The sequence below is a fragment of the Sus scrofa genome, chromosome 15, assembly GCF_054392235.1.
Source record: "Sus scrofa isolate SSC_HxYL_T2T_F1_AM1 chromosome 15, Sscrofa_HxYL_maternal_Yorkshire_Landrace_v2.0, whole genome shotgun sequence".
Classification (NCBI taxonomy): Eukaryota; Metazoa; Chordata; class Mammalia; order Artiodactyla; family Suidae; genus Sus; species Sus scrofa.
Genome location: NC_139397.1, coordinates 108668367 through 108689466, shown reverse-complemented (window position 1 = coordinate 108689466; position 21100 = coordinate 108668367). Strand labels below are relative to the sequence as shown.

At 34.7% G+C, this 21100-nt stretch overlaps 1 protein-coding gene and 1 long non-coding RNA gene across 4 annotated transcripts in view; one reads left to right on the top strand and one right to left on the bottom strand.

Annotated features, from left to right (window-relative positions):
* LOC146396043 (uncharacterized) overlaps positions 1-21100 on the top strand; it is a 152683-nt gene that overhangs the window by 456 nt on the left and 131127 nt on the right. The window lies entirely within an intron of this gene.
* The window catches only part of ANKAR (ankyrin and armadillo repeat containing), a 60558-nt gene that overhangs the window by 6888 nt on the left and 32570 nt on the right, over positions 1-21100 (bottom strand). For 2 of the 3 annotated variants that reach the window (XM_084999200.1, XM_084999201.1), the window contains exons 13-21: positions 17483-17651; positions 10589-10830; positions 9992-10145; positions 9747-9908; positions 6373-6479; positions 5562-5684; positions 3364-3522; positions 2550-2667; positions 76-185 (exon numbers count right to left, since the gene is read on the bottom strand). In XM_084999200.1, the coding sequence (XP_084855326.1) occupies positions 76-185; positions 2550-2667; positions 3364-3522; positions 5562-5684; positions 6373-6479; positions 9747-9908; positions 9992-10145; positions 10589-10830; positions 17483-17651 (1344 nt within the window). The remainder of the gene's footprint in view (positions 1-75; positions 186-2549; positions 2668-3363; positions 3523-5561; positions 5685-6372; positions 6480-9746; positions 9909-9991; positions 10146-10588; positions 10831-17482; positions 17652-21100) is intronic. The other variant, XR_014829382.1, reaches the window with a different exon arrangement.

Below are 21100 nucleotides of genomic sequence, written 5' to 3'. Positions count from 1 at the left end.
GAGGCAAATTATATTTTTAAAATAATCTACTTTAGAATTGCTTTTTTTTCTTTTTTCTTTTTTTTTTTTTTTTACCTCTTCTTGTCCTGAGTACAAATGATAGCAGAGCCGTTGGATTGTGCCTAATGTGGTAAATGCTTCTGGAATACCAGCTCTAGAATGAGCCAGGCTAGCTATTAAATTCCCTATAAATTAAACAAGAGGGAAAAAAGCCTGTTATTTAATTATTATAAACTGATACATTGTCATATATTACAGTTTTGAGATTAAAGTCATAAAGATATCTCTCTTAATGAAGAATTGCTGAAAAAAAGCATGTGTATTTTAAATGTAGAATAAACTTTCCCCAAAATTATGGTTTGGCTTTCTGTCACAAAAAAAGTATAAAAGTTTAAGAGTGCAAAATTTTGAAAAATTAGAGTTTCTTCCTCTTGGCTTCAGAATATATTTGGTTTTGAAGTTTTAGGTTCTTTTTTTTTTTTTAATGACTATGAACATAATGTTTGAACTATTTTAAGAAAAGTTAATGTCCTTTTTGCGATTCAAGTGGCTTTGAGTTAAGAGCTTAGTGGTATTTTTAAATCAAGCAATGTATTGCACACTGAAGTTTAAGATCATTGAAGTTCTTACCATAAGAAATGTCTGGGGATTGAAGTAATAAAGTGATCTCATAATTAAATAAATGTGCAGCTATTAACTTAAAATTGCTTCATTTGAACTCATTTTTTTCTTTTTAGCGTTTCATGGAATATTCTTTCACAATATTGTTGCTGTGTTCGAATAAGTGTAACAGAATTTAAGATGTAAATATATTTTTACATTTGTCAGTGCTTACTTTAGTGAGGTATTAGCTGAGTTTTTGTTCTCCTTGTACTTTTGTCCAGCCTCCATGAAAAGCCAGGAAGGCCTTTGTATTTGTGTTTCAGGATGAGGAGGACTTAGTTGGATGCCCAGAGCAAAAATTGTCTAAAGCTAACCTTTCTTTCAGGCTTAATACTTTCAAAAGCCTGAGTTTATAGGAGGCATTAAGCTAGGGGGAAGGGAGAGAGGTGTCTTTAAAGAGAGGGAGTAAGAAATTGGGAACAAATGGGGAAGGGCAGAGAATCTAAGACTGAAATAGGTAATAGGAGCAGGAGCTTTGAAGAAAGGCTAAGCCGTGCATGTAGGAAAACCAGACTCTTGGAAACAGAAATCTCAGTCTCCGCAAAATTTCTGTGCTTTTGGACCCTCTTCTGGAAATTGTATCAATTTGGAAATTAAACATAGCATTTATTTTACATTATATCTGAGAACTAAATATTCGGCTTTTCTTGAGATACTCCCGACATGCATATGACACTAGAGGTGCAAGTGACTGTGATGGGGGAATGCAGAGAAAGCCCAGTAGTTTTTGAGATTGAATTTCTACCAGCCTGGGGAATTTAATATAATGTCATGTATACTATGACATTTCTTACACAAAAGAGTTTGTGGAATAAAATTTGAGCCACTACAATTGTTTGTTTCAGAGTCAAAGAATTACTATGACGTTGAATAAAGTACTATTTAGATATAAAATATATATTTAATAACTTCTTTTAAACATGTTTTTTCCTAGCTGCTTTTCATCAGAAAGTTATTGTTTGCTTGAATTTACCTTCTATGCCAAGTAGATATACTCTATAAAAATATAATTCTGGGGCAGCAAGTATAGTTTCCTTTGCTGTGTTCAGTAATCCATTTCAATTAAAAAACAGGAGTTCCCGTCATGGCTCAGTGGTTAACAAATCTGACTAGGAACCATGAGGTTGTGAGTTCAATCCCTGGCCTCGCTCAGTGGGTTGGGGATCCAGCATTGCCATGAGCTGTGGTGTAGGTTGCAGACGCAGCTCAGGTTCCACGTTGCTGTGGTGTAGGCTGGTGGCTACAGCTCCGATTCTACCCTCGGCCTGGGAACCTCCATATGCTGCAGGTACAGCCCTAGAAAAGCCAAAAAAAAAAAAGCTTTTTTTCTTTTTGGTGGTTGTTACTCCTATGGCTGTCACTTTAATACTGTTTTATGTTTGTTGAGTATGACAGATCAAGTGAACTAACATATTGATCATTTGGAGAATTGGGTCTGAAGTAGATATAGTTACAAAATTAGCGCTAAGTATGTCAGGAACTCTCTTGGTCCATTTTGCTTTGCTATAGTGCATAGCAACATAGAGAACTCATAAATGTTAGCCACATATACACAATTAGTCAAGAAGAAACCAGACAGGTAATCAGTATAAATCTGCCCATATTATTATAAATTACTGTGTAAATTTTGTTGTTGGTGGCTCATAGTTGAATTCTCATTTTAAATTCCAGAAAAAATAATTAGGGGTTCAAAAAAGTGATTAGGAAGTCAGCTTCTATTTGGGGGTGCAGTGAAGACTTTCATTGTTCTATGTAGACTTATGTGAGTTCATTCTTCAAACTATGTGATGGAGTATCAGGCTTATTATTATTGCTCAGATTACAAAAAAAAATTCTTTTTGAAAATAGTTTTATGTGGATAAGATGAGCTTCTAGTTATTTCTTACCTGTCAAGGCAATAGTAGTGGAATGATCCGAATATAGACTATCAACTAAAATAGTAATACCTCTTGCAGTCAGAGTAATGTGGTCCACATCTATAATGACTTTAGCTAATATAATAATCTGAAAACAAAAAAGCATAGAATCATTGAACTTTTTCTACTCAGCTTCTGTAACTAAGCATTTACTCATGAGGAAGGTAAAAGAAGTACAGTGGTACAATTCAGTAGAAGAGACACAAGTGGTACAGGGAGGAGCTAGAGTACATATCCCTATCTAATCACTGCAGTGACCATCGTGAGCCATGTTATTCTTTCTACAATTTTGCAACTTTTGCATTCTTGAAGTGTGGGTTCATAGAAAATACTAAAGGTTATAGGACAGAAAACGAACAGTGAATAAGACCAAGATGAATCCATATACATTTAGTTGTCCATATGGTTGAAGAATTAGGTGATCAGCTAAAGATTTGCAGTTGGAAAACTTGTCTTGGACCCTAACTACCATGGTTCTCTACTATCTCCTTGTGAAATGGGTGGAGGGGGGGGATGAAAATAATACTATATGCCTATCAACCTGATAGTGTTGTTATAAAGCATCAGATGAAGTATAAAGTCAAGAGTGCCTTGTAACTTGTAAAATTCTATATAAATGAAGAAATCCTCACAGATGATGGAGTTTATATGAAGTGGAAGGGGCTGTTGTGAAAAATACTGTGAATTTTATAAATCATTATACATTTTTCTAGATCCATTTTTCTAATTTTCCAGTTTTCACTAAAAAGACATATTGATTGAAGTTTAATCTTCAATTTTATACCTGAAATGCTGCCATTGCCTTCTCAGTTTCAACTGTCGATTCAAGAAAAGGTTCAAAAATTGATATGGTTATTCTTCCACTTTCCAACATTAAGTATTGTTGAAAGCGGTTATTGAAGGCAAAAAGGGTTAATGCATAGCCTGCTTTTAAACAGATATCCTAGAAATAGGAGAAACATGCATTATCTTTAACTTACTTCATCTATCATGTTACTTAAGGTAATAGTTTTTTAAATTCTTGCCTGTTAAAATACATTGCATCTTATCTCTGAGAGTAAAATATGACACTATTGGGGGAAACGGATAAGTCCAAAATGTAATTGAATGAGTAAAATAGAGAGTTAGGTTGTGATATCAGGGAGAAGAGAAATTTTTTTGTAATTTTTAAAGATAGGAGTTCTTGTGGCTCAGCAGGCTAAGAACCTGACATAGTGTCCGAGAGGATGTTGGTTCAATCCCTGGCCTCACTCACTGGGTTAAGGATTCAGCATTGCTGCAAGCTATGGCGTAGATAGCAGATGTGGCTCCGATCCCATGCATAGAACAGCAGCTGCAGCTCCAATTTAACCCCTAGCCTGGGAACTTCCCTATGCCACAAGGGTAGCCCTAAAAAAAAAAAAAAAATTTTTTTGGAGTTGCCGTGGTGGCACAGTGGTTAACGAATCCGACTGGGAACCATGAGGTTGCGGGTTCGGTCCCTGCCCTTGCTCAGTGGGTTAATGATCCGGCGTTGCCGTGAGCTGTGGTGTAGGTTGCAGACGCGGCTCGGATCCCGCGTTGCTGTGGCTCTGGCGTAGGCCGGTGGCTACAGCTCCGATTCAACCCCTAGCCTGGGAACCTCCATATGCCGCGGGAGCGGCCCAAGAAATAGCAACAACAACAAAAGACAAAAAGACAAAAGACAAAAAAAAAAAAAAAAAAAAAAAAAAAAAAGAATTTGGGAGTTTCTCTATTTCTCTAGGGTTAGTATAGCCCGTGAACCAGTGATAGTCGTAAACTGGTTGACAACAGGATTACAGAAACTGAGAATAAGCACTTAAAAGAAACAGCTCATCCTTACAGTTAAATACCAATTGATAAATGTCAAAAGAAGAAGGGAAATTTTTAAATTGCCATTATGCAAATACCACAGTAATTATTATTGCATCAGTGGATGCTAAAATTGGTGAGCAAAAGTAGGATGCAGAAGACAATATTTCCATAGTCTCAATGGGGTCTCATCTCAAAATACTTAATTACAAAGGGTACAGTAACTTTATAGTAGAGAAATACGGCAGACACCACTTTAGTCAAGTACAAAGTTCACATTGCCAATTATAAGACATATCGCATCGTGTACTTCCTGAAATGATGCACTGGTAAAGTGAGTGAAGAAAACTGTGGTGTTGTTGCCAAAAGGCATAACCTCTATTTAACCATGAGAAACATCAGATAACTCAAATTGAGGGACATTCTACAAAATAACTGGCCTGGATTCATCAAAAATATAACAATCGTGAAAGACAGAAAATCATGAAAGACAAAGGACTGAGTGTCATAGATTAAAGGAGACCAAAGAGACGTGGGATCCTGGATTGGATTCTGGAATAGGAAAAGGACATTGGTGAGAAACTGGCAAAATGTAAATGAAGTTTGCAGACTAGCTCATAGTATTGTTAATTTCCTGGTTGACATGAAGGATATGCCAGAACACTCTACTATTTTTATGAATTTATGGAAAGTCTAAAATCATTTCAAAATTTAAAGTTTGGTTGCTTAAAAGTTATCTCCCCATAACAAATTTCTGGAAAAAAAGCTGGTACTTCATTACAAATAGTTCCAGAAGCACCACTCTAGAATATGGGGTTAAGAAGTGAATGGCTGGGGGTTGAAAGGTTATAAAACTACATTAAAGATTTGATGCATCTAGGACAGGAGAGATTTGGTTTTTTGGCTCTTTATCAAACATTGAAATGGCTACATTTCAAAATAATTGGCCTAGACTCATCAAAGATGAGTCAAAGATGAAATATGACAATTATGAAAAATACCAAATAACATTATTCCATCATTAGAAACTAACAACCTACCAAAGAGATTTTACACTTCTTAAACAACACATTTAAATATTGCCATGAAAAAGACTTGATGAAATTTTGAGGATGTGATCTAAAAATAATTTTCTCTTAAATGAACTCCAATATTCTATAAAGTTATTACCTTATCTTGTGAGTGAAGAAGATAAAGGACATCAGCATAATTAAATCCTTCATTTCCTTGTAATTCATTCTGTAACAGATCATTCCTTAGGACAATGCATGCCAGGGAAAATGCCACTTCAACCTAAATATGTGATTTTCAGAAATTAATGTTTTTTCACTCGTGGTTTATCAAATAATATTTCATTATACAAATCTTTATATGGGATATACCAATTCAGAGATGCCATAAAATCCATTAATTCAATTTGTCTGACTAGAGAGTGGCATTTCTAACTTTTCTGGAGAAATATCCCTTATAATTTTTAACAGCTGAGAAAATATCCTTCTGTGTGCCATACAAGCACAAAGTTCCACATGAGGGCATGGGGGAAGCAACCAGGTCCTGCAGTATATGTGAAGAGGTATCTTTTTTTTCTTTTGTTTTGTTGTTTTTAGGGCTGTACCCATGGCATAATGGAAGTTCCCAGGCTAGGGGTCACACTGGAGCTACAGCTGACGGCCTACAGCACAGCCACAGCAACATTGGATGTGAGCCGCACCTGCGACCTACACCACAGCTCACAGCAATGCCAGATCCCCGACCCACTGAGCAAGGCCAGGGATCGAACCCACATCCTCATGGATACTAGTCCGGTTCAGAAGCCGGGAACTCCTGCAGTAGCTGTTTTGCTTAAAACTTTGTTTAAAAGATTAAGTATTTTTATTATAGTTGTGAGCTTACATAAAGATCCAATTATTTTAAAAACGTCATAGCTATGTTAGTTTTTACTTTATCAGAACAACAACAACAAAAAAACCTTATTCTATACCTTAATGTTAGGAGAAGGGTGATTTCTCAGTAGCTGAATAAGTACTGGGAAGGCATTTTCATCTACAACATATTGTTGACTAATGGGATTGCTTGTATGGGCGACACCTGTAAGAATCCACATCTCAGTGGGATATTTTTTTCCATATTGGAAATGTTAAAGTCAAACATATCTTTATAGGTGTGGCTGATAAGATGTCCTAGCATAATATATTGACAGTATTTTACCTTAACACATGTCTAGGGATAGTTTTGTGTTCCTACTGACCAGAGTGTAGATAGCTCATAATACAGAATAAAAAGTCAAGAAATTGACCCACAAATAGCTAATCAATTGAGTTTTGACAAACATGCCTAGCTAACTCAGTGAAGGAAAAGATCATCTTTTCAGTAAATGATACTGAAACCATGGGGTGGCATATGTGAAAGGAATGAATCTCAGCCATTTGCAAAAATTAATTCAAAAGGGATTACACATCAAAATACAGAAGAAAACAGAAAACCTTTATGATCTTGAGTTTAGCAGGGAGTTCTTAAAGAGGACACAAAACCTTCAAACTTAAAACTTTGGCTTTTCAAAAGACCCTGTTACAAAAATGTAAACATACCATACACTGGGAGAAAATTTATGCAAAACGTACATCTAACAAAATACTTGTACCTCTGGAATTTATAAAGAATGCTTGCAATTCAAGGCAACAAAATGGGCAAGATATTTGAACAGAAGATATGCAAATGGAAAATAAACACATGAAAAGATGCTCTACATTTTTAGTCATTAGGAAAATGCTATTTAAAATCACAGTAAGATTTACTATACACCCACTACTACAGTAAAATTACCATACTAAGTGTCGATGAGGATGTGAAGCTATTGGAACTATCATGCACTGCTGGTAAGAGTGCAGAGTGGTAACCCTACTTTGACAAACAGTCTGGCAGTTTCTTTAAAAGTTAACAACAACAACAAAAAAGTTAAACACACCTACCCTATGACGCAGAGGTCACACTGTTAGATATTTACCCAAGAGAAATGAAAGCGTGTCTATACCAAACTTGTACATGGATGTTCATAAGTTTTATAATGGCAATAAACAGGAAACAATCTCCATCAGTGGGTACATGGATAAACAAATCATATCCATAACATTAGGGTTTTCCAGAGAAAGAGAAACAGCAGGATATATATATATATATGTATGTGTTATGTATGTATATCATAAGGCATAAAATTAACCATCACGCTATACAGAAGAATACTAAGCACTGAAAGAGAAGTATCTTATTGATATTTGATACAGTAATATGGATGAATATCAAAATAATTATACTGAGTGAAAGAAGCAAGAAAAAAGTATGTAATTCAATCCACATAAAATTCTAGAAAATGCAAACTAATCTATTGTGATAGAATACAGATTGGTGGTTTTCTAGGGATGGAGTGCGAAGAGGAAGAATACAAAGGGACACAGACATTTGGAGATGACGATTATGTTCACTTATTTGTGCTGATGGTGTCAAAGCTGAATACATATGTCAAAACTTATCGAACTGTACACTTTAATATAATTAATCTATTGCATATTTTATTTAAATATCTTCTCATATGTGGATTGCATTTCAATAGAGCTTTAAGAAACCCCACATTCATAGTCAAGAAAAAAATCAACCAATATAGACTCAGAAATGACAGACATGCTGGAACTGGTTCCAAAATGTTAAAACAGCTATTTTAAATATGCTCCGTATGTTTAAGAGTATAGAAGAAAACATGAATATGAGGAAGAAACAGGAGGGGTGTGTGTGTGTGTAAACAGTCTAAGCTGGTGAGTTTGAAAGCAAAATTTTTTTCTGCCCTTCTACAAGAGAACCTATGGCCTATGGAAAATGTGGACAGCTTTGAATTGAACTAAGAGAAGAAATTGAATACACACACATGTATATCAGTCACTTTGAATTTGCATTGTCATTTACTAGAATTTTAGAAATAACTATAACTTATACCATAGACTCTGCCTAAAACAACAACAAAACATTATCTTATCTGACTTGATTGCCTTGAAGCAGTTACTGAATTTTGGCAAAGTAGCTTTTCTAAGAAAGGAGGGAAGAAAATTCTTGGAACCAATTCCTACTTATTTTTTCCAGCTAGAATTTTTTTTAATGGAAATACAGTGGACTAGAAATGAAGTTTGTTTTTTTTTCCTTTCGTCTGTTTTTTTCCTTTCGTCTAAAAGAGGCAGTCTACAGTCAGCCCCATACATTCACTCAGGTCAGCAAAGAACCAGATTTTTTAATTTTTGGTAGTTCAATCACTAACAATTCCACATTTTTCAGATATCCCAAAATGTTAATTCCTTTGCAAAAAAAAAAAAAAAAAAAAAAAAGGAACAACTAGACCTAGAGGCCACTATATTAACAAAGAATCATTATGGAAAGAGACTGGAATTGAAAAAGGTGTCTTGGCATAGAAATTCTCCTATATCTTCAAAAACATAGAGTTGTTAAGATTCAAAATAAGAGATATTTTTCTCTTGGAGTTCCCGTAGTGACTCATGGGTTAAGAATCTGACTAGGATCCATGAGGATACAGGTTTGATCCCTGGTCTTGCTCCATGGGTTAAAGATCCAGATTGCCACAAGCTATGGCATAGATCACAGATGTAGCTTGGATCTGGTGTTGCTGTGGCTGTGGTATAGGCTGGCAGCTGCAGTTCCAATTCGACCTCTAGCCTGGGAACTTCCATATTCCACAGGTGCAGCCCTAAAAAGAAAAAAAAGAAGAAGAAAGAAAAAAAAATTTTTTTTTCTCAAATTTAAAAAAGGAGATTCTGGAGTTCCTGTCGTGGCTCAGTGGTTAACAAATCCGACTAGGAACCATGAGGTTGCAGATTTGACCCTTGTTCAGTGGGTTAGGGATCCAGCGTTGCCGTGAGTGTTGCCATGTGGGTCCCAGACACAGCTTGGATCCCGAGTTGCTGTGGCTCTGGTGTAGGCTGGTGGCTACAGCCCCGATTCGGCCCCTAGCCTGGGAACCTCCATATGCCGCGGGAGCGGCCCTAGAAAAGGCAAAAAGATCAAAAATAAATAAATAAATAAAAGGAAATTCCTGTAAGTCTAAATAAATAAATAAATATAAAGAAGATACCTTTAAGTCAAAATAGCCATAGCTTATGATCCTCATTTCCCATTCTAAGTAGAATTCAAGAGCAAGACTGATATTCTTAATTACACCATTTTTACTCATTAAGGTCTTGGAGAAATTAAAACATTATAGTAACAGATTAAATATGGTTAAGGGCTCTTAACAGTAGGGACAGAGAGAACGAGAAGTGTGTTACTGTTATTTTAAAAATTGAGAATAAATTTACAAACCAATACAGATGGATCCCACTGCTCTGATGACACTCAGAAGTGTGCCTTCCGCTATTTTACTAATCCTTAGTAAGCGAACCAGTGGTGCAATTCCATTCCCTTCACATATTTGATTCTGATGTATCCTGCTGTCCTTACTTAGAGCTATGACTGCTTCACCTCCTAGCAAAGAAAAGCAAGAAACACATCTCACACTCCAATGTCCTATTCTATATTGTGAAGATTTATGCATAAAAATAACTTACCAACATACTGCATTTTAGCTGATGGTGACAAAAGCATGTTTATTATAAAGTTGTATCCAATCTGTTCTGCCATATACTTTTGTTGTTTTAGTGTTTGTCCTGCCAGGGCCCAAAGTGCTACAGCTCCTTGTTCCTTGATATCTATTTGAAATGCCTATTTTAAAAAAATATTTCATTCATTCAGTGAGGATTTATTGAATACCATAGGAAGGTATGTTTAATAAAATGTTTATTCCAGAATTTTTTTAGTTTTCTTTTCACTTAACTAAATTCTTTTTTTTTTCTTTTTTTTTTTTTAGGGCTGCACCTGTGGCATATGGAAGTTCCCAGGCTAGAGGTTGAATCTGAGCCAGAGCCACTGGCCTATATCACAGCCAAGCAATCCCGGATCCCAGCTGCATCTGCAGCCTACGCTGCAGCTTGTAGCAAGGCCAAATCCTTAATCCACTGAGCCAGGCCAGGGATCAAACCTGTATCCTCATGGATACTAGTCAGGTTCTTAACCTGCTGAGCCACAACGGGAACTCCCAACTTAACTAAATTCAATATTGAATACTTTGTCCAAGAAAAAATGACAAGTAATCATAAAATTCCTACCTTGAGGAGTTTCAGAAGATATTTACTTAATGATTTTTCCAGAAATGCTCTCTGTATAGCAGGATTGGAACTTGCCAGTGCTTCCACAGCTACTGCACCCTTCACTTGGACACTAAGTTGTTTTCCTTTAAAAAGAGCTACCAGAGGAGGAATGGCTCCTTCCATGGCCATAGCATCCTGAACTTCCTTATTGTCACGTGCAACCTCAGCAATTGTAACAGAAGATACAGCTTTCAACACATCTTCAAATGAAATGAACTGGTTAAATAAATCTCTCAAAAAGTGGGAATATAAAAATGAAGCATATCAGTAGTTTCCCATATTTTAAAACAAGATTTATAGCTTATAAAAAATAAAACTAGAAAAAAGAAAAACTGGCCAGATTTTCACCACCCAAATGTGAACATTTCATTTGATTTCATTCACTATTTTTATAAATATTTGTAATGCGTATTATATAAGATAGATAACTTTAAACAGTGTTACGTATTTAACATAGTTGTACTATAAACACAATATCCTGCATTTTAATTTACCTGTAAACATTTTCCCATTCTTTATGAACATCAGTGTCTCCTACATATTTCATTAATGGGTGTATTTCATGTCCTGAAACATTAACATTTTGAAAAATATGTTTCCAGCTTTTTACTGTTTTACACAATGCTTAGGAGAAATCTTGGCACATAGGTATTTCCTTCCTGTTTATATAGTTTTCCATGAGGATAGTGTCCTAGGAATTATTGGAATAACTAAATACATTATACATTGATTTTCAGTTGGTCTTCTTTTATCTTTTTGCTTTTTGCTTTTTGCTTTTTTAGGGCCATACTCATGGCATATGGAAGTTCCCAGACTAGGGGTCGAATCCGAGCTGCAGCTGCTGGCCTGCACCACAGCCATAGCAACACCAGATCTGAGCCTCATCTGCAACCTACACTGCAGCTCACAGCAAGCCAGCTCCTTAACCTACGGAGCGAGGCCAGAGATCAAACCCGCATCCTTGTGGATACTAGTCAGATTCATTTCCACTGCGCCACAATGGGAACTCCATTTTTTTCTTTTTCTCAATTGAAGTATAGTTGACATACAATATTATGTTAGTTTCAAGTGTATAACATACTGATTTGATACTTAAATATAGTTTGAAGTGATCACCTTAAAAGTATAGTAACCATCTGTCCCCATGCAAAGTTATTTCAGTGTTATTGATCTTATTCCTTATGCTGTATATTACATCCTCATGACTTATTTTATAACTGGAAGTTTGTACCTCTTAACCCACCTATTTCGCACAACCCCCATCTCCCTCATCTCTGGCAACTACCAGTTTGTTCTCTGTATCTGCCTGTTTTGCTTGTTCATTTGTTTTGATTTTTAGATTTCACATGTGAGTGAATATGGTATTTGTCTTTGATTTATGTCACTTAGCATGATTCCCTCTAGATCTATCCATATATTGTTTCAAATGGCAAGATTTCATTCTTTTTTTATGGTTGTATAATATTCTGTCATGTATACATGCCACATCTTCATTCATTTATCTATGAGCAGTTAGGTTGCTTCAATATCTTAGCTATTGTAAGTAATGTTTCAATAAATATAGGGTTGCATTTATTTTTTTGAATTAGTGTTTATGTTTTCTAGTGATGGTAAATAACTAGAAATGGAATTGCTGGATCATTTGGTAGTTCTTTTTTTTTTTTAGAAACCTCTACACTGTTATCCATATTGGCCATACCAACTTACATTCCTACCAACAGTGCACAAGGGTTATCTTTTCTCTAACCCTTGTTGGAATCCTTGCCAGCACTTGCTATTTGCTATCTTTGTGGTTTTGATTTGCATTTCCCTGATGATAAGTAATGTTGAGCATCTTTCCATATTTCTCTTGGCCATTCATATGTCTTCTTTGGGAAAATGTCTATTAAGTTCCTCTGTTTTTAAATTAAATTGTTAGGGTTTTTTATTTTGAATCATTTAAGTTCTTCATACATTTTAGATATTAAGCTCTTATCAGATATATTGTTTATGAATATTTTCTCCCAATCAGTGGGTTATTTTTTTGTTTTGTTCATGGTTACCTTTGCTGTGCAAAGCTTTTTAGTTTGATTTAGTCCCATTTGTTTATTATTGCTTCTCTCTTGCTTGAGAAGACAGATTCAAAAAAAATATTTCCAAAATCAATGTCAAAGAGGCTACTGGCTGTTTTCTTCTAGGAGTTTTATGATTTCAGGCCTTAACATTTATATCTTTAATCTATTTTTGAGTTTATTTTTTATTTATGCTATAAGAGAGTGTCCAGTTTGATTCTTTTGTATGTAGCTGTTAAGTTTAGCCAACACCATTTAGTGAAGAGGCTACTTTTTCCCCATTGTATATTCTTATATCCTTTGTCATAGATTAATTGGCCATATAAGCATGGGTTTATTTCTGGGTTCTCTATTTTGTCCACTGATCTATGTGTCTCTTTTTTGTGTTGGCACAAGGCCATTTTGATTATTATAACTTTGTAATATAGTTTGAAATCTATAAAGCTGGAGTATGATACCTCCAGCTCTGTTCTTTGTTCTCAGTATTGCTTTGGGTATTTGTGTCTGTCACAGTTCCATGAAAATTTTAGGATCAAATGTTCAAACAAATGTTCTAGTTCTATGAAGAAGGCCATTGGCATTTTATTAGAGATGTCACTGAATCCTTAGATTGCCCTGGGTAGCATGGACATTTTAACAATAATAATTCTTCTAATCCATGAGCATGAAAGTACTTCCACTTATTTGTGTCATCTTTAATTCCTTTCATCAGTGTCTTAACAGTTTTTAAGAGTACAGGTCTTTCACCTCCTTGGGTTAAATTTATTTCTATATTTCTATATTCTGTATTTTATTCTTTTTGATGGAATTATAAATGGGATTTCTCTTTCTGATAACTGTTAGTTTACAGAAATGCAAAAGACTCGATACTAGGTTGAATAAAAGTGGTGAGAGTGGGCACCCTTGTCTTACTCCTGATTGTAGAGGAAATGCTTTTAGTTTTTCACTGTTGAGTACGGTATTAACTGTGGATTTGTTCTATATGGCTTTTATTATGTTGAGATATGTTCCCTCTATACCTACTTTGTTGAGAGTTTTTATTTTAAATGGATGAATTTTGTCAGAAGTTTTTTCTACATCTATTGAGATGATCATAGAATTTTTATCTGTTACTAATGTGGTATATCATATTAATTTATGAACATTGAACCATCCCTGGAATAAATGCCACTTGAACATGGTGTATGATCCTTTTAATGTATTGTTGAATTTAGTTTGCTAATATTTTGTTGAGAATTTTTGTGTACATGTTCATCAGGAATATAGGCCTATAATTCCCTTTCTTTCTTTCTCTTTCTTTTTTTTTAATATTTCTTTGATTTTGGCATCTGGGTAATGGTGGCCTCATGATTTTGGAAGTGTTTCTTCCTCTTCAGTTTTTTGGAATGGTTTGAAAAAGATAGGTGTTAAGTCTTCTATAAATGGCCCTGAACTTTAGTTTATTGGGAGTTTTTTGATTACTGCTATATTTTCAGTGCTGGTATTGGTCTGCTTCTATTTTTCCCTGATTCAGTCTTAGAAGATTGTATATTTCAAAAAAAATGTATCCATTTGTTCTACATTGTTGAATTTGTTGGTGTATAATTGTTTGCAGTAATCTTCTATGACGCTTTATATTTCTGTAGTGTCAGTTATAACTTCCCCTTTTTCATTTCTAATTTTATTTGGCCACTCTTTTTTCTTGATGAGTCTGGGTATAGGTTATCAATTGTCTTTGTCTTCTCAAAGAACCAGCTATTACTTTCAGTCTTTTCAAGTTTTTTAGTCTCTATTTCATTTATTTCCATTCTGATTTTTACTATTTCCTTTATCCACTAACTGATTTGTTTGTTATTCTTTTTCTAGTTCTTTAGGGGTAAGGTTAATTTGGGATTTTCTCATTTCCTGAGGTAGGCCTGTATTATTAAACTTCCCATAGATTTTGAAAGGTTGTAATTTTATTTTGTCTTAAGATATTTTCTGATTTCCTCTTTTATTTTTTTCATTAACCCACTGGTTTTTAGTAGCATGTTGTTTAGTCTCCACATGTTTGTGTTTTTTCAATTTTTCTAGTTTCATACCATTGTGGTTGGAAAAAATGCTTGGTATAACCTCTATCCTCTTAAATTTTTTAGGACTAGTTTTATGGTCTCATGTGTGATATATCCAGAGAATTTCAGTGTGCACTTGAAAAGAATGTGTAATCTGCTGGTTTGGGATGGATATATATATCTGTTAAGTCCAGCTGGTCTAATGTGTCATTTAAGACCAATGTTTCCTTATTGATTTTGTTTTGATGATCTGCCCATTGATGTAAGTGGATGTTAAAGTCTCATACTAGTGTATTAGTGTCAATTTCTCCCTTTATGTTTGTTAATATTTGCTTTATGTGTTTTAGCACCCCTATGTTGGGAGCATATATATGTATTTGTAAGTGTTACATCTTGTTTGATTATTTATCAATATATGATGCCCTCTTTGTCTCTTGTTACAGTCTTTGTTTTAGTCTATTTGTCTGATGTAAATATTGCTACTCCAGCTTTCTTTTTGTTTCCATTAGCATGAAATATCTTTTTGCATCCCCTCACTTTTAGTCTATGTGTGTTTTCAGATCTAAAATGAGTCTCTTGGTACACAGTATATTTATGGGTCTTGTTTTTTTTATCCATTTGGCCTCTTTATGTTTTTTGATATGAGCATTTAGTCCATTTGCATTTAAAGTAATTATCAACAGGCCTGTATTTATTGCCATTTTGTTCATTGTTTTCTAGTTGTTTTTGTAGTTCTTCACTATTCCTTTCTTCTCTTGCTCTCTTCCATTGTGATCTGATTACCATCTTTAGTGTTATGTTTGGATTCCTTACTTGTTACTTTTTGTATATCTATCATAGGTTTTAGGATTTTTGGTTACCATTAGGTTCATATATAATAACCTATGTGTATAGGTGTCTGTTCTAAGTTCATGATCTCTTAGGTTTGAACACATTTTTTAAATCCCTACATTTTTAACCTTCCTCTTGTTTTATGCTTTGACGTCATATTTTACATCTTTATATTTTATGTATTCCTTAACTACTTATTATAAATAGATGATTTTATTAAATTCGTTGTTTAAGCTAACTACTAGCTTCATAAGTGGTTGATTCACTACCTTTATTAGATGTTTGCCTTTACCAGTAAGATTTTTTCTTTCATAATTTTCTTATTTCTAGTTGTGACCTTTTGTTTTCTGCTTAGATAACTCCCTTTAATATTTCTTATAGGGCTAGTTTAATGATGATGAACTCTTTTAGCTTTTGTTTGTCTGTAAAATTCTCTTCCTGTCCTTCAATTCTGAATGATAACCTTGCCAGGTAGAGTATTCTTGGTTATAGGTTTTTTCTTTTCAGCACTTTGAATAGATTGTGTCACTGGACTACAAAGTTTCAGCTGAGAAGTCAGCTGATATGAGTTCCCTTGTATGTAAAAAGTTGCTTTTCTCTTGTAACTTTTAAGATTCTCCCTTTATCTTTAATTTTTGACATTGGTTATAGTGGATCTTGGTGTGGACCTCTTTAGTTTCATTTTATTTGGGACCCTGTGCCTCCTGGACCTAAATGTCTGTCTCCTTCCCCAGATTGGGGAAGTTTTCACTTATTACTTATTTAAATAATTTCTCTGTCCTTTTTCTCTCCCTTACCCTTCTTGGATCCATATAATATGAATATCGGTACATCTGATGTTATTCCACAGGTCCCCTAAACTATCCTAATTTTTAAAATCCTTTTTTTCTTCTTTCTGTTCAGCTCACGTGATTCCATTACTGTGTCTTCCAGCTTGCTTATCCATTCTTCTCTATCATCTACTCTACCATTGATTTGCTCTAGTATATTTTCCATTTCTATTATTGTATTCTTCAGCTCTAACTGGTTCTTTTTTTTTTTTTTTTTTTAGAGCTGTACCCATGGTATATGGAAGTTCCCAGGCTAGGGATTGAATCAGAGCTAGCTTCTGACCTAGGCCACAGCAACATGGGATCTGAGCCACACCTATAACCTACAACACAGCTCATGGCAATGAAGGATCCTTAACCCACTGAGCAGGGACCTTGTGCTTCTAACCCACTGGGATGGAACCTGTGTCTTCATGAATATTAGTCAGGATTGTTACTGCTGAGCCATGACATAAAATTCTTGTTATACATTTTAACCAACATATTTATTCTGTATTCATTCTTAGAGAACTAGAATAGAAAGACAGATGATAAACTGAGCAAGAAGAAAAACATAGAAGCTTTTCCCCAATTTTTTATGCCAAGTTGAATGAAAATTCTTACAGAACCTAAGACCACTTGCAGTAACTGCAGAAATGAACTCATGGCTTCTTGTGTTCTTGGTACTTATATGCACTTCAGAGTCTTGACAGCCTAATGACCTGATGACCTTGAATTTTGATATCAAATATCTAATAGCAAATCTGAAGTCCTTATTGTAACTTGAAAAATAGCTTTCAGTGACCAATGTGTGTGTTATTCATACAAGGAGACACCTACCTAAGTCCGTGGACATATTAACTACATCATTTTCATTATTCATGTCAATAATTACATTTACAAACATGTCTAATTAAATGTTTTAAAAATTATGGCTTTTAAAGTCAATTCCTTTTATAAACCCAGGAGTTTAAATTTAAGTGTTCAAAAATTAGGTTATATTACATATGTCCAGATCTATCCTGAGATAAATCCAAGACATTAATTCATATAGGAAAAGTCCAAATCCTTATTTGCTTCACTTAATATCTGGTCACTTTTAAATGGAATAGTATAGAAATAGAAGCTCACCTGAATCAGAACTCAGAAATGTGATGAGGTATGGGATACCTTTGTGGTCTCTCACTGCTCTTTGATTGTTTTCATTTCCCATGCATAATACCCGTATACAGTTCATTACATTTACTAGCACACTTTCTATGTCTAAGTTTAAGAGATTTATCAGAGCTGGGATTCCATTCTAAAAATAAACAAAAAATTTAGTTATAATTGAGGGTATATTCAATCTCTATTTAAAAACACATCTATAATCTTTCTTGCTATAAATAACTGCTTTTTTAGGAGAGAACAAGTGCCCATAAACAAATGTATCTACTGATATGTTATGTTAAATGACAGTTATTAAAACTTTGAACATATCTTATGCTTTAATATTAAGGTAAGTATTTTATAAATATATTTTAAAATAGCTTCCTCTGTACCAAAATCATTTGAGGCTACAAGTTCACTATAACATATAAGTATCTAAAAGTGAAATAACTGAATAAGGTCAATTGAATACAGTGCTCACTGGGAAATATTTGCCCTGGCAGACATTGCACTGGCAATTGATAATTATATTTGTACAACAAAAAATATTATCTTAAAATGTGAATATAATTTCCATGTGAATATAATTTCCTAATTTTAAGTGGAGAAAGATGGCATTGCTTCCTAATAACAGAAATAATGCAAGAATATTAAGGAAGATAAGAAATAGAAATGTAATGTCATTTTCAATAAAGCTAGGTGATATCTGTAATGTTGAACCATAATATTTATGAGTAGCCAACAAGGGTGAGAAAGATCTGACAAAACACAGTTTTCCAAAATAAGTGACCCTACCTTAAGGGGCAGGAAAATACACACACACACACACACACACACACACACACACACACACACTTGCGTGTGTGGAATAATAAGAATGGGTATGCAGGATAGTGGCAGGGTCTTTAGAGAGTTAAAAAGGAAGAGAGAGACTTGCATTGTGAAGGAAATAGAATCTACATTATGGTACCATGCACCAGTCTCTGTTGGCTGAGAGAAAGTAAAGCTGAAATGACCCATGCATATAACTCTGTAGCATATGTCATATTCCTGTTAGCCTAAATATGGATCTGGGCCCCTGGCCACATATATTTCCTCAAAATAGCTAGACCAGAAAGACCTCACCTAATTCCAAGTGAGTAATGATTAAAAAGAAACTAGGACAAGTAGTTCCTGTTGTGGCTCAGCATTAACGAACACGACTAGTATCCATGAGAATGCACATTTGATCCCTGGCCTCAGTCAATGGGTTAAGGAACCAGCGTTGGCATGAGCTATGGTATAGGTCAAAGACGCAGCTCAGATCCCACGTTGTGGCAGCTGTGGTAGAGGCTAGCAGCTACAGCTCTGATTTTACTTCTAGCCTGGGAACTTCCATATGATGTGGGTGCAGCCCTAAAAAAGACCAAAAAAAAAAAAAAAAAAAAAAAACCCAACCAGACAAACAAACAAAAAAAAACTAGAATAAGATCTGTCCAAAACAAGAAAAAATAATAGGAAAAGCTTACGATGGATGAAGAATACTTATGCCACAAAGCAGATGAAAAACTTTAACCAAAAATGCTATAGTATTGTCAATGAAAAAAAAATAGGCAATCGCCTCTATAAAACATGGGTACAGAGGCGAGACACCAGTGCTCAGGGAAGATTTTTTGAGACAAGGGGAGGTGAAAGAACAGCTAGAAAAGCTTGGGAAAAATGTGTAGAGATATAAAAGCCAAAGTTTAATCCACATAAAAAATAAGTAAGTTCAAAAAAATGTAGCAAGAGACAAAGAGGATAGGATTGAGAGGTGAAAAATGGAATGAAACAGAAAATGATACTGTGTAAAACAGGAAAAGTTGACTCAATACGCAAATAACTGGTGCTCCCAAAGAGAAGTGTTTAGTTCATTCAGTGATCAATAAATTCAATAGTCAGTTTTTGACTTTCATCTTACAGCAGCATTGACATACTGATTATTCTCCTCTTTGGCAAATAGGACAACAGATTCCTCAGGTTTCTTCCTACCTCACTGGCCATTCCTTCTTAGTCTCCATTGAGGTCCGTCTGGGTCTTTTAGCTTTCCCATAGATCCTGGTGACTCAACTTTCAGAAAAATAATACGGAATATGCCTGCTTCTCACCATTTCCACGATTACCACCGTGGCTCAAGATACCACTATCTGTTACCTAGATTATTCAAATAGCTTTAGTCTTGCTGCATCCACCCTTGTTTCAACCCAGAGGGTAGAATGATAAAAATCTCTCATGAAACTTCTCAGAACAAAATTATTCAATGGCTTAACATAAAAAAGTAAAAGCCAAGCTATCTAACAATTACTCACATGGTCTTACAAGATGTGTTCCACCATTACCCAGCTAAGGGTGCCTCCTATTTCTCTTTTCTCAGCTGTTTTTGCTTACTTGCTATTCCTTGACTATGCCAGGCACACTCATTTACTTTGCACTCATTTCCTCTGCCTAGAATGCTCTTCACAACAGAAAAACATGGCACACTTCCTCATCTCTTTTAGGCTTATACTCAAATGCCAACTTCCTAGTGAAGTATTTTTTGCCGAGCTCCCCCTTTGCCATTTCCCTGCTTTATTTTCCTCCTTAAAACCTCTTCTCATCCAACATATTATATATTGGTTTATTTTCTTGTTTATTGTCTTGTTACCCCCAACTAGGATTAAAAACTCCATGAAGGCTGGGATTTTGTTTTGTTCACTGCTGTAACCCTAGCATTTAGAAGTATATTTCAGCATAATAAACCCTCAAAAAGTACTTGTTTATGAATGAACTTAAAGAATACTACAGAAAAAAATTGAAGCTATGAATTCAAGAACATATTTTGAAAATAAACAAAGGTAAATGTGGAAGCCCCAGGGAAAATTAGGAACTAGAATTGATGTGTAAGTCCTGGACTGCAAAGATAAAGAAAAAAAAAGAGAAAACACTGGTCATACAATAGGAGATTTTTGAAAAACCAAAAATGATAACAAAATATGACAGAACTAAGATTAAACATGTCATATCAATAAATGTAAATGTGCTATACTCAACAAAAAGCGAACGACAAAACAAACCTACATATACTACATACACATTTATCCTAACTCTGGGTGATCAGAATCACTAGAGGTTGTAGGGTCTAAATGACTTAGACTAGCTGATGAACTCTGGTTGTGGGCCTGGGGGAGGAGAAAATTTCTAATATATTTTCTAAATGAATGATAACAAATCAACCAGCAAGAAATAATATGACTCTTAAAAAGTTAAAAAGAAAAGGATGGGCAAGGCCAAATTAAACCTAAGAGCACAAAAGAAAACAAAGATCACAAATCAAATTTTGAACAAGACAGAATTTGGAGCAAAAAAAATTACACTTGACAAAAAGGGTACATTTTATAATGTTAAATGACTCAATCCATAGTGAAAAAGCATCACCTGAAGAAAACTATAAAAGTAACCTTACTTATAAATATTTCAAATCCATCTTACCTAAAACATTAATAGACATAATGGGTGGGCTTTATTTGAAGAAATACAGCATGGTAAACATTGCTTGGTGTTCACAAAACAATAAATTTTTTCTAATTCTTTCTGATGCATAAT